Source organism: Calidris pugnax, unplaced genomic scaffold, assembly GCF_001431845.1.
Source record: "Calidris pugnax isolate Ruff unplaced genomic scaffold, ASM143184v1 scaffold15, whole genome shotgun sequence".
NCBI lineage: Eukaryota > Metazoa > Chordata > Aves > Charadriiformes > Scolopacidae > Calidris > Calidris pugnax.
The window spans coordinates 10,995,400-11,009,901 of NW_015090774.1; the positions used below are offsets into that span (position 1 = coordinate 10,995,400).

The 14,502-nt window shown below is 40.7% G+C and overlaps 1 protein-coding gene across 2 annotated transcripts in view; it reads left to right on the forward strand.

Annotated features, from left to right (window-relative positions):
* The window catches only part of LOC106888811 (melanopsin-like), a 46,133-nt gene that overhangs the window by 18,947 nt on the left and 12,684 nt on the right, over window positions 1-14,502 (forward strand). For both annotated transcript variants that reach the window (XM_014943323.1, XM_014943317.1), the window contains exons 3-8: window positions 1,838-1,980; window positions 4,357-4,490; window positions 6,008-6,211; window positions 6,627-6,798; window positions 9,195-9,350; window positions 10,492-10,599. In XM_014943323.1, coding sequence (XP_014798809.1) covers window positions 1,838-1,980; window positions 4,357-4,490; window positions 6,008-6,211; window positions 6,627-6,798; window positions 9,195-9,350; window positions 10,492-10,599 — 917 coding nt within the window. The remainder of the gene's footprint in view (window positions 1-1,837; window positions 1,981-4,356; window positions 4,491-6,007; window positions 6,212-6,626; window positions 6,799-9,194; window positions 9,351-10,491; window positions 10,600-14,502) is intronic.

A 14,502-nucleotide genomic window follows, 5' to 3' on the forward strand; every position in this document is an offset into this window, starting at 1 on the left:
AAAGGAAGTAAAAAAAGACCTTTTTCCTTTCTCTCCAATTTAGCCTCTTTGGTATGCATTGCCAAAAACGAGGCAGGGTTCCGACATAGCGCACACACGCTACTAAGAAGATTAGGTTTGAGGGAAGAGGAAAGGAGTTAATCGTGGTTAATTTGGGTGCCCAGGCAGCCCTGCTCTGAAAGCACGGTGCCGTCTGTGCCTGGTGCCACTGGACAGCCATGGTTGTTTCCTCATTGGGCCACCTCCCCGCGTGCTGCCTGCTCTTACACTACCTCTCACACCTTCTTCAAGGGTAAATGCTTCACAGGGTGCATTTTTTCTTGCTGCTTAACTGCTGGGAATGGCAGTGACAGCCCCCTGGTGCAGCCAGCACCAGCAGACGCTCCCTTTCATTTCTTCCCACTTTTATAGTGATGTTATCTTCGGTGAAGTGTCACATTGGCAGTAGAGTCTGCCAGACCACTGAGAAAGCTTGAAAGCATCTTTCTGCTTTGAAGCCATATCTTTTGTACCATTTACAACATTGTTTCGGCCCTGGGTGCTTTGCTGTCCCCGTTTCTGCTCCAGACCGGCTGGTTTTGGGGTGTGCTCTGCATCTCAACAGGTGGTTCCTATCACCAAATGCTACCTTCTCTGGGAGCACCCCAGTTGGACTGAGCAATCAAGGAGATAACGCCCATGGCTAGAACTGTTGCACAAGAAAGGAGCTGTAGTGCATGCACTTACAGATGCGCAAGGAATAATAGAAGCAGAAAGGAGAAGCAGCAGAATGGGACATGAGGAGCTAGCAACAGGGGAAAAAAAAGGCTGTTCTCGCTGTTCTTACCCCTTCAATACTACCAGTGAGGGGATAGTCATCATCTTGAACCCGTTCTGTCACCCAGCTCCTGCCCTGCAGACACAAATGAGCCTCGTCCTGCACATTGCTGAGCTGCACAGTGGTGATGCAAAGCAGGTCCTTAGCTGTGACAAGGTGCCATACCTTTGACTAAGCCATCCAGATCTGACCACATGTGTGAGCACTCTGCGGGGCTTAGCTGCTTCTGACTTGGTAAATAAGTCTGTATCAGGCAATTCAGCCTCTTCTCATCGATAACGCTAATGGGAGCTGAGTGGATTAGCTGTAGGCTGCCCTGCTGCTGAATTTAGCAGATGATAAATCTGAATTTGTTTAAAAGAAAAAAAAATACGTAGAGAGTTGGTGGAGTTTTATTCATGCACTGGAGATAAAGGGCAGTGAAAGAGGTGTCAAGAACATTTTATGTATTTGTGCTTACCCAGGCAATGTGACTGCTACTGTTTTACATCTGGTTTCCTGCCTTTTCCATGGGGAGTTCCCAGGTTTTGCAGCGCTCAGTTAGTGGATAGGGAAGTTGGGGAGACCCAGGGGATTTAATGTTTGTAAATGTGGGATTTGGTATCAGTGCTCCTAATAAAGCTGAAGTATGACAGGCTATTCCTTGTTGAACTGAAGGTTGTGTTGTCAGCTAGCTCTGAGCCCCAAAGAGCGAGGTTTATGCTGGCAGGTCTTTGCCTTTTTCACACCTTCATCACAACTTCCTTAGTATTTTTTTCCAGTCTGTTTTCCCTGTTTTGGTTTGGGGTTTTGTTTTTGGTTTTGTTTTTTTTTCAATATGAACCTGTACTGTTAAAGTAACGAAGGCTACTTGAGGGAAATTTGACTACAGAGAATGTGAAAAGAGTGCAGAGATGTCTTTTGATTTGCATGAACTGTGGAAGCGAGTGCTCTTCTTTCCTTCAACAGGCTGATCACGTGTCCCCTGTGATAACCATCCTAAACGGGCTATGCTCTCCTTTTCCTCTGTTTTCCATTCAGGGTTTGAACATGGGCACCCAGCCACATGCTGTGACCAAGACAGAGGTCCCCGACCATGTTCTTTACACTGTAGGAACATGTGTGCTCATTATTGGCTCCATTGGCATCATCGGAAACCTCCTAGTTCTCTACGCATTTTACAGGTACAAAAATTCCTTCTATGGTTAATCTGGCTGGCCTTGAGGTTCACCTCTGCCTGTGTGTAGATGTTCTGCATTGGTTTCCTCTTGGCTTAAATCTCCAAGCAAAGGCTGATGACATCAAAAGGGAGAAGGCAGCACAACCCCTGTCCCCCTGCATCCCTGATAACCTCAGTGTAAGTTCCTCGTGTTTTACGGAACCAAAGGAAATGAGAAAACAAATACCATGTTCAATTAACAATTCTACTAAAATGTTTAAAGAAGAGTTTAGTACTGTTGATGATAGAAACAGCAGACTTCTTCACTTGGCCCACAGAATTTGTAGAAACGCTTGACAAAAACTGACACTCTTTCCAGTCACCCAGATGTCCTGGAAGGACCAAGAAAATAATGCACTATGTGAAATGAGATCATGCCATCAGTGCATTCCCTGCTTCAGGCAGATCATAGGTTTTCTGTCAGTTGTTGTGCTCTCTTGGCTTCTGAGAGTGTAATAGTGTAATAGACAGCCAAAGCTACTGCAGCCAGAGCATGCAAAAATCTTATGGAAAAAGTAAATAGCTGCCTTCTGTCCCACACTGTGCTGCTGCATTTCAAAATTCTTCTTGCTCGCTGCTGGCTGTCATCATGCATGTTGATGCAGAGGGGGTTTACAATGCTAGAAACACAGGTGGGGTTATGAACCAAGCATTAGTTTCCTATTCTTTAATGTTTAAGACAAGTAAATTTGTTTAGTTATTTTGAATAGCTGGCTTTTGATATGAGATAGAGGAGAAATTGAATTCCCTACAACTGAAGGTACCTTCATGATTTTTGAAATGCAGCACAAGCTCTTAATTTTTCTTGAAATTTGTTTGGTTTAGCTGGTATAATAAAAGCATTAAATTGTCAAAGTAGGAATATCTCCATAGGCAGACAAGCACCTGTGAAGGTGTGAGCTCTGCACCCCCTCTCACCCAGTTGTTGCGGGCAGTTATGAGACCCAAGATTTTGTTAGAATTACAGAAGCATTGAGATGGCTTTCTCAGTTTCCTTTTCAGTATTTCTTTATCAGCATGAGGAAATTCATGTTTTAAAGCACATCAGAGAGGTTTCAGTTGTTCAACTTTCTACACTGAAGGAGGCGTTTGGAGGCTGAGGAAATTCATGTTAGCTGCAAATATTTTAAAGCACATCAGTGAGGTTTCAGTTGTTAACTTTCTACACTGAAGGAGGCGTTTGGAGGAAAAATAAAAATTATTTCAAACTATTGAGAGTTACTGCATGCAGGTTCCAAGAGCAAATCTATTTATAAAATTTTGCTTCTTCCCTGTGTCTCACAGAGTGTGCCAAGTCAGTTCTTTTTGTATTATATGTACCTGATGCTGTGAAAAGTCCTGAATTCAAACTCTAAGTATCAAAGCTCTTTACTTTGCCATGGAACCAATACAGTGGTTCATGTTAAGGGACTACTAGTTCAGCGTTACACCTTCTCAGTATATGCCTCAAAAGTGCCAGTTTTAAGGCAGACTTGGGTGAGCTGAACTCACAAATCAATTTAACTTTCGAAGTGGGGCATACTATTTATCAGAGCAACAAGACCACGTTAAACCAAATAATCCCCAGTAAAAGCAAGAGGTTCTTTATCACGTTACCAGTATCTTTATTCCTCCTAGTCAGACCCTAGGGTAATCTTGAATACCAGCTGGAAGTTTCCTAGGATGTTGTAACTCCAGATATCCCTAAGAAGTGAGACTACGTCAGGTGGTGAGATGTGGGGAAAAAAATCTGGAGGAGATGTTTGTTTTCTTTTGTTGAAGTTTGCTTGCAGGCTGTTTGATGTTTTTAAGCTCCTTGTTGCAGTGTTTAATGTCGCCTTTTCACCTGCAGCTGAGTGGTTTTGTTATCTCTTGTGAGATGTGTATGAACAAAAGTATTTTTTCAAATCTCTGTGCATGCTTTGCTTGTGCCCTAGCACTTTTTCAAAGGGTCATTTAGTTAGTGGTAACTTTTCAGGCCAGCAGCTTTTGAAAAGTCACCAAAAGCAGGTCTTTTGGCTCTGCAACCTGCTTCAGATCCTGGTCTTGTGCAGTGCAAGACACAGTGTTACTCCTCTTATAGGGAACTGCTCTTCTCCTAACCCATCCAGATTTTTCATCACAGCTGAAATGCTCCTCAGTTTGAAGAGGAAACAATCCACTTTATCCCCCCCTGCTATTGTCAGTCACCGATTGGAAATTACTGTATCTGTAGCTGCAGTAATTGACTGATGATTAGCAATTGATTGACTGTAAGTAACCACTGATTCCAACCTGGATAGTATTTGTTTATGCTAGTAGGCAGAGTTATAAAGCTGTCCACTTTGTCTATTTACAGTCATGTATTTCTCATGTTTTTAAGCAACAAGAAGCTGAGGACTCCCCAAAACTACTTTATAATGAATCTGGCAGTGAGCGACTTCCTGATGTCAGCTTCTCAGGCACCCATGTGCTTTGTCAACAGCTTGCACGGAGAGTGGATACTTGGAGATATAGGTACTTTTCAACACTAAACCCTGCCTCACCAGCTCACGCTGTCTGCAGCCTATTTGAGCCATAACAATTTTGGCTTGTGCTGTGGCGACAGCAGTACAAGACTCTTGAGTGACAACCCAGGTTCTTGGCATCATCAGTCAGCATGATGGGTCATGTTTTGTGTTATAGGTTTGATTCTTTCATCTTATTTGTTTTGGAGAGAAAGAAGTTAGCATCAACATGTAATCATGTTACTGTTTAGCTTGTAAGGGCAGATGTTATGGGTGAAGGTGGGTAGAAAAGTTTTGCCATAAATATTTTTTTCTGTATTAGTTTAAGAGGGAGTTAATATTTCTATTTAGTAATTTATATTGGTATCCATTAGCATGCTTCTAGGAATCTCACATTCAGAGAATTAAATAATGACAGTCAGTTGAGGACTCTGCAAATTTAAGCCCATTTCTTTCCAACTGCAAGAAAGAAAAGGTGATGCAGGCTCAAATTGTAGCTGAAGTGTGAGTATAGCAAGTTCCTCAGAAGGCTTGATGCTCTGCTTGCTATCGCTCATCACATCATTGGGTTAAAATTTGCACCAAGTAGTGGTCATGTATTGGTGGAGCAAGCCCCCCAGTCCATGTATTATTTCGCAGCACAAAAGGGCTCTTAAAAGGCCTCTTCTTTAGTTTGAGGATGTTTTTTGTCTTGCTCGTCCCCTTAGATAAAATCAGTGTAAATTATCATGGCACCACAATGAAGTGATTGATTTGAGTTCAGAGGGATTTGGTCCCTGATTGCAGGTTACTTATAAAGACTTTAGAAGAAGTCTGCTGTAGGGTTGAATCTGATGTTTCAATTGCCTCCCACTCCTAGTGGGCTGCTGTCTGTAACCACACAGAGGGATGCAAGATCTCAAAAAACGAATGATCATACAACAAAGGTTTCTAAATCAAATTAGGGACAGTGTAACTACAAATTTTCATCTGCTAGCACAATGCCTGAATGCAAAAAGGGGAAAACCCTGTTTCATGTAAAATCTGTCAGGCTTTTAAGAGGTGCTGCTATTAAATATAGGAGCTGGAGTTATGTTTTACAGCTGGTCTTTTAGCCATCAAATTTAAACCACTTTTACATTTTTAAGCCACATAAACCAAAGTCATTTTTCAAAACATTCATCTGTCATTAGCAGACAGATGTCTGCTGCAGCCTGTTATGATCAATGTATTCGGCAACAGTCCAGGAAAATGTAACTTTAATTAGATTGGATTTTCTTTGAGGCAGTTTTCCATTGACAAAAGGTTCCCAGTTGCTGCCCACAGAGGAGAGTAGGACCTGTTAAATACATGCATTTGTATTTTATTAATATTTGTGGGTTTTCTAATAAAAACTTAATAATTATGAAATTGTGAGGCTAAGAAAATTTTTCTAATGGAAGACAAGTCCTGAGCCAGGAAAAAATGGGAAGTTTATCATGTCAGTCTCAGGCAGAAAACATGCGTCTGTTTTAAGAAAATCTCTGACATTGCCATTTTCTGCTTCAGGCTGTGACTTGTACGCTTTCTGTGGGGCACTCTTCGGAATAACCTCGATGATGACTTTATTAGCTATTTCTGTTGACCGCTACCTTGTGATCACGAAGCCCCTGCGATCCATACAGTGGACTTCAAAGAAACGCACCATTCAGATCATCGCTGTTGTATGGCTGTACTCGCTGGGATGGAGTGTGGCTCCACTCCTCGGGTGGAGTATGTTGTCTGCTCTCCATTTCTTCTAGTGTTCCCTGCGTGCTCTGTTTTAGCCTTGCTCCGGGTATTAAAAAAATTACATTTTTTAATAATTTCTCTGGTGGATGTCTCGCCAGCACCTGATGGTTTGCTGTCATACCATGTATCTGCACTCACTGCAGTGCAGATGCCCTCCTCCTCCCTATCCCCAAGGTTGTATTCAAGCAGAACAAATTGCAGATATGGAGTATTAGGTGTATCTCAGAGTCAGGCAGTCAGAACCTCCTCTCCACGTTGTATTCTTAGACCACGCATATGATGCAGCATGCATAGCTCCTGGAAACTAAATAGTGTATTTTAATTGCTCAGTTGTTGGATGAGCAACTGCACAAGCTCTGGGTTTATAAGTAAATAATGTATTCCACTTCTTTCATAGGTTCCTATGTGCCTGAGGGCTTGATGATTTCCTGTACGTGGGACTATGTAACCTACTCCCCTGCAAACAGAAGTTACACCATGATTTTATGTTGCTGCGTGTTTTTTATTCCCCTGGTAATAATATTCCATTGCTATTTATTTATGTTCCTGGCCATAAGACGGACTGGCAGGTAAGCAATGTAACTGCAATAAGTAAATCTCCGTTTTCATGTATTAGAAGATTTTCTCCGTTTCTTTGCAGAAAAATCTGAATCAAAAATTAATCTGAATTGAAATTGGAAAAAATGTGGCAGATTATTAATAGCTGTAACTGGAGAAATATTTTTGCCAATGTAAAAACTGGAATGGATGTATGTAGTTTGGAGTAGACAAAGAAGTCTCTGGTGGTTCTAATCTTATCCCAGAGTGTGATAATTAATAGTGTACGAGATAATTTGATAGTTCGGATTATTTGTATTTTAGATTTACAGATTTACAATACAAAGAACACAATCCCTGTGCATTCCAGCACAGTTTTCAGCCCCAAGGGATGATAAATAGCATGTAGCAATGGGGGCATCATCTGCCTTTAAGCTGCTCTGTAAACATAACAGTCTTCATGTTTTTTGACAGTTTTATTTAAGGCAGGCATCCCAGAAAACCTTGTGGTTCACTCAAGCATCACAACTGCACGCACAATATCTGGCTATGCTTGTTAGGACAGTTCCGCCCCCCCCCGCCAAATTCTTGGTCTGTATTTGAAATCGCATATCAGCAGGGTATTAGATCTGTAAAGTAACTTCATTCTGTCATTTATTTTTCTCCTAATGAGCACATGAGTTATCTTTGGTCTGATCCAACGCCAGCTGGAGCTGTGAGTCCTTCCCACTGCTCTCAGTGTCATCAGCTCTGATGGCTTTTCTTTGTGCCAATCTGTAGGCACTTGTTGAAGTCATTTGGCTTCACAAGGCTAAATTCCATTTTTGCAAGCAAGTTTAGCTGCATGCCCAAACTGAAGTTCCTACTGAGCTGTATTTTGGGCCTTAGTCTTGGTTTTTACTATGCTTTGATACCAAGCGAAGGAGCAAAGAGTGCATTCTTAAAACACCAGTATCCTGTACACCCATGAAGTACAGCGGCCACAAGATTTTTCTAGGTCTTTGTTGTGGTTTAACCCCAGCCAGCAGCTAAGCACCGTACGGCTGCTTGCTCGTTCCTGGTGGGACAGGGGAGAGAGAATCAGAAGAGTAAAAGTGAGAAAACTCATGGGTTGAGATAAGAACAGTTTAGTAATTGAAATAAAATAATAAAAATAATAACAAAAATATTGTAATGAAAAGGAAAATAAAATAATAATACTAAAAAACCAACAAAACAAACACACAAAACAAAAAAAAAGAGAAATAAAATAAACAAAAAAAGACAAGTGATGCAAATGAAAAACTATTGCTCACCACCAACCAACCGATACCCAGTTTGTACCCAATCAACAGCCCTGCCCTGGCCAGCTTTCACCCTAGCTTTATGTTAAGCTTGACATCATATGATGTATGGAATATCCTTTTGGCCAGTTTGGGTCAGCTGTCCTGGCTGTGTCCCCTCCCCACTTCTTGTAGGTACAGCCCCAGCATCCTCGCTGGCAGGGCAGTATGGGAAGCTAAAAAAGTCCTTCACTTAGTGTAAGCCCTGCTTAGCAGCAACTGAAACATCTGTGTGTTATCAGCATTATTCTCATCCTAAACCCAAAATGCAGGGAAGAAAATTAACTCTATCCCAGCCAAAACCAGGACAGCTTTTTGTTCACTAGTACAGTAAACTCACTTCATGGGTATGTTCACAGTGAACCAGGAGAAAATTTGTTACTCTGCTGGCTGGTAATTACTGTCTTCAGCCTGAAATAAATCTTCATTTCACAATGGTGATATGTAAGAATGGTTATTTCTGTGCTAAACCATATAAAATGCTAAGCCATTTAAAACCATTTTTTAAATACAGCATTTGTCTGATGTTAGAAGATAATTTCATGGGACGTTTTTTGGCAAAAATATTAGGACTGCCTGTTGTATTCGCCCCTGAAAATACTATTCTCCAGTGAATAAATCTGCAGGGAAGTAAAAATGTCCCCATAAGCATTTCTCAGAGTAGTCAGGGTATTCTAGCATATGTTACCTTGTGAGCTGGAATTTCTGCAAGGTGCTCCTCCCTTGAAAAGGAAAAGCCATCAGAATTCATTTTGCATCCTGCTGTGCCTTTACTTGCTCCACCTCAAGGAACAATGAAGGGCCAGGGATATATATTTCTTCACCTTCCCAACTTAAAACCCTCTTTGTGTCAGGATAAGGAGGTGCCATCCTGTAGTCCCAGGGGTTCTTCTGGCTCAGTCCCATATGCTTTCAAAGCTCAAACAAAACACATGGGACCATTTTACTACATTAAATACATCCTAGATTTTTAAAGATCAGAAGACAAAAGAACAGAGAAAAATTAAATCTGCTTCATTTTGCTTATTGCTGAGAATGCGTTAGAGATGCTGCACCTTGTTCTTTCACCCTCCTGCTGACATATCTGTATTTTTTAATCATCACAGAGATGTTCAAAAGCTGGGGTCCTGCAGCCGGAAATCCTACCTCTCTCAGTCCATGAAGAATGAATGGAAACTGGCAAAAATTGCTTTTGTGGTCATCATTGTGTTTGTATTGTCCTGGTCTCCATACGCTTGTGTCACCTTGATCGCCTGGGCAGGGTAAGTGGAAACATAATCCAAAGAGCATGGGTTATTCTGAAGTATGGATAGAACTGTCACCCATAAGAAACAGATCTCCATTTGGAATGAGTTTAAATAGTTATTACACTGGAAAGGATGTTGCTTTCTTTGATATATCCTTGTAGATAAAGCCAGGAAAGGGGTTGTATATGTATTTTTAAATTATTATGACTTTTTAGCTACTTTTGGGGTACACATTGTTCCTCCCCGCACTTTCTCCTGTGATCCTTTATTTGAATTAATTGGAGGAGTTACTTCTTTTCTCTCCTAGTACCTGTTCTCTCAAGAGGTTTCCACCATATGCTTCTGCCTCTGACAGAGGCCAGGAAAGATTTCCAGGTCTTCACCCCCGATCTCCCTTCTTTCTCCAAACACTCTCTGTTCCCATGAGACCTATTGTCTTGTCATTGCATGTTCTTGATTTCCAGGTCAGGCTGGATGGGACTTTGAGCAACCTGATCTAATGAAAGATGTCCCTGCCCATGGCAGGAGGGTTGGACTTAGATGATCTTTAAAGGTCCTTTCTGACCCAAACCATTCTGTGACTCTATGACATTAATTGTGACTATCCTGTTCTGACATCGATCGCACGAGTGACTGTGGGTGGTTGAAGTCAAGAGTACAGCATTGGTTTCAGACCATTCTAGTCCTCTCTTCCTTCTACAGTGTTTGCAACTCAGTCGTTGGCATCTGTTACTGTGGAGCACAGATCTTGCTGCTGAAAGATTTTTAGGTTTGATTCTGGTCTCTTTTTTATCACCATTCCCTTTTCCCAGATGGTCACAATGGGGATTGTTTGCTTTTTGTTTGTTTGTTCTGGTTTTGGGGAGTTTTTTTGCCAAGTGTAGAAGCAGGGAAGGTGATTCTTTGTGTTCCTGGTCATCCTTAAATAAATAACTAATTACCTGTATGTCTTCTCCAAATGAATGAAACGAAGTACACACTGTCAAATGCAAGCCTTTCATCCGAGCAAAGAATGCATTTGAATGAATGAATATTTCAGGGGTATTTCTTATCAAGAGAACACAGCACAAAAATGGTCAAAAAGAGTAATATGTTTTAATAATTTAGTATTAACTCATGACATAGCTGTGTGTGTAATGTTTTTGCTTTCTTTTAGTCGAGGCAACACCCTAACACCATATTCCAAATCTGTGCCAGCAGTTATTGCCAAAGCTTCTGCAATCTACAACCCCATCATATATGCAATAATTCACCCAAGATACAGGTACAGTAAACATATAGGTATGTGTATAACTGTACATGCAAATGTGTTTTTTACAATAAGTGAACTATCCCCGTTGCCTCAGCCTCCCCCCGTGCAATGCTTCTTCCCACTCTGACCACCCCGTGGTGGGATCCAGGTGGTCAGACCCTGCAGCGCATCCACCTGATACAGGGCAGCCCAAGCTGCACATGGAGCTCCAGACACAGCCTCGGGGGACCAGTCCCTTCCTTCATCTTACTTCCCCCTCACAACCCTGACAGGAGGAGGAGGTGATGCTCAGGGTCATCTTGTGTCATATCAGGGATGGCCACTAAAGAGCACTCTCCAGATGACGGGTTCCAACCAGTGAGGTTCAAAAGACACATCTTCCTCAATTTTAGAAGCTGTATATGCATACATTCGAGCTTTGGTTTTCTGAAGCACTGAAGTTATTCTCTTTACATCAACTTCAGTACTAATGTAAACAAGTTGCTGGTCTTTGGGAGAAGCCCTGTAAGAAACAAACAGCATTTTCATAGAAGTTCTGAGAACTGTGGGAAACCAGTAATCCAGACAGAGCTCCCTGCAAATGAGAAAGGTTTCCAAGCACGCTGAAAATACTCCTTTTTCATTAGCAGGCTTGCTAACTTTGATCAACAAATATTTGCCTTCAAAAAACAAAGCAGATGCTTCTGAAATACTCTGTTTTGTGGAAAAAAGTCTCTTCTGAAGGCTGTTTTCATATTTGTTTCATTTACTTGTTCCAGGGGAAAAAAACTTTCCATTCTTTCCCTTTTTCCAAAATACTAGCTTTGACTTAAAAAAAAGGAAAAAGTTTTGCACTGCACTGATGGGGTTCAATGGGCAAAGTGTAATGTTGATTAGTTCTCTGAAACACTTCAAATTCTTTTTCAGATGTGAAAAATTTCTTAACCTATGCCTTCATGAGCAAAGTATACTATACTTTAATTCTACTTATTATTACAGATAACAATGTATGTTTTAAAACAGAACGCTGTGCCAGCGCAGCACAATTACACTAACAAATACTCAAACACTATTCAGTCTCGATAAGCTGCACGGTTAGCCAGCTTTTCTTGCTTTTTTATTTCCTTCTCAAGTCTCTCACAGCTGATGAATGAGTTTCTGAGCTGAAAGGTATGAATTCTGCTTTTTATCTGACTCTGACTGCAATAAGGTAAGGGGTAGAGAGCATAAAGATAACTTGTTCCCACAGAGTAGATGATTAGAAAGGTAAAAATGCATTGTAAAGAAAGATTTCCATGCTGTTGCTTTGATAGGAAACCTACAAGATTACGGGAATAGAATGACAATTTTGCATACTGTAAATACAATCTCCCAAAAAATCAGAAATTTTTCCCTTTGCAGAAGAAGGTCCACTACAACCCCCTTTAATAACTTCTCTAGAGCACTCTAGTTGGTCTCCAGAGACCAGCTCAGCAGTCCCCAACATATAGGGAAAGCAGGAGAAGGAATCACCTTGCGTTTTCAGAAAGGTGGCCTGCTCTTTGAACTAGCTAGGACTGGAGGCATACATAGTATGGACACATCAAAAATGATTATGTCTTCAGCTGTGTGGTCCTAAAAGGAGTTACAACATACTTTTGCAAGGCAATAAGCTGGCACAGTGTTCTGCTGAATGGTTTCAAACAAGGATAAACTTACCCTGCACTTCCCAGGCACTATGCAAGCTAGAACTGCTTTTTTTGAAGTCAATGTTTTACATAGAAATGTCCTCCCAGCTTCAGCTGAGGAACATGTACTGAGTACTGGCAAAGTAACTCACTTCTGTTAAAACTTCTAAAATACTTGGTTCCAAAAATCCAGCAAAAATAGTTTTTTGGGGTTTGTTTTTTGAATCTTTTGTTTGTTTAACATAAGGAAAGGGATACATATCCATTGTGTTCTCTGCCCTATCTCCAGCATTAGGTGGGTTCCTAAATATATTCTTTTCACCTTTATGAGTCACAGCAGTGTACTCAGAAGCAGTTATACCTCATATCATAGAAGATACAGCTCAGAGCCTGCCATTTCCTCCTGTAGCTGTACGTAATGTGGGTTTGAAACATTGGCAGTGAAAAACATTTTATCATATAAAAGGAGAAATTCTTGTAACAGAACTGTTATTCAGTGTATCTCTAGATTTTTCTGCATGTCTATCACAAAGGGATGCTGTATCAAAAGTTCAGACAAAACATGGGTATGTCGCAGTGATAAATGTATAAATGCCACTAGATGGCAGGGTTAGACGTTGGTAGGAGGTTTGTCTCACACATGAAGAGGAAAAGCTTCTAGGTTATATTGCCTGAAAACTAGAATTTGGGAGCTGGAAAGAGGATTCATTGTTTTGAATGTCTGATGAGTGAAGTTGTGTGAGAACAGTTAAAGCTTCTCAGAAGGCTGGTGGAAATATACCCAGAAATGGTGAAAACATGTATTTTGTTAGAAAATGTCTGCAATCATAACTAAAGTGGTTTTGCCTCCTCCAAAACCCTGAGTCCATCTTAGTTTTTGAAGACTGCAGAGTATTTCAGTTTATAGTAAGAGAATGACTACTGCCCGATGGCTTGCAGAAGTTCAGTAAGAAGATTTGCATGGCTGACTGGCACAGTAGGAAACTGGTATTTTTTTCTGACCCAAAGCTGTTGTGTTCAGTGACTCCTTATATCATTTTTGCAAGGTCAAGAGAACGTTTTCAAAGCACATACTATATAGTGAGCTGCTTCAATTAATGTTTTTCCTATCAGCATGAGTTTTCCAAGTAGACTGTGTTAAGAAAAAGGCTGGACTCCACAACAGGGTTTCAGAGACTCTCTTAAACTAGATGGGGGGAGGTTCCTACTTCTTAATTTGTATTTCTAGACATATGAACAAGGTATGTGTCTATGTAGTTGTTTGGAAGACATTTTATACACTTGGGCATAATCCAGTCAGGAAAAAAAAAAAGGAATGTCGGGTCCCTTGAGATGAACCAAGCACGCAGTTTTGAAACTGAAAAAGCAGCTACAGTACTCCAACAAGTCAGTTGGTGAAAATATGTTGGCAAGACCAATTTTGTTTGAACAGTGAATGATGAATATGTATGTAAAGATCAGCATTTCTGGATAATTTCCATATGTTCTAATAATTCACATTATGCTTTCAAAGCCGTTTATCCAGTGATAGATAATAGGCCAGTCTGTTCATGCCCAAGAATTGAGGTTTTGTGAGAGAATGAATTGCCATTTTGCATTGGAACTACTGAAGTGGGTTAAATCTAAACTATTTTCCAAGCCTTTCCAGAAAGAGGCGCCTAGAAATCAGAATCTAAAGAGTTCTGCTGTGGGTCAAACCAATGATGTAATGCTGCCAAAGTAAGTTGCTTTTTTTTGCACAGAGAATTGCTGTTGCTGCATCTTAACAGCCCAACAAATCACACAAGTCTTTTTGTAGGGTTTTCTTACCTTAATCAATGAAAAAAAGTACATTACAATGAATGTAACTGACAATGTAATAGTGACCTTTGTGCTAGCGTTTGGCTTTTAAGAACTCGTCTGAGAGGTTAATTGTTATATACCCCCTTGCTCGCCCACTCCCCACGAGCATGAAGGACGAAAACAGTTCTCTTCCTGACAGGTATCACTGGAAGTAACAAATGGGAGTAAGGAAGGAAATGTATACAAAGTTTTAATGAATTAAATGCTGTTTTGTGGGGGAAGAAAGTTTTCACTCCTTTAACAACCTTTACATGAGCTGTAGAGAGCATTGCTTGGCTGTTGTTGGAGGTATTGCATAAACTTCTTTGATTTTGGAAGTTTCAGGTTTTATAATATTTTTTTCATATCAAATAGGGAAATTGTGCATCTCCATGTTGTTCCCAAGTGAAGCACATTTTTACAAAAATTGTTTGTTCAAAACTTTTTC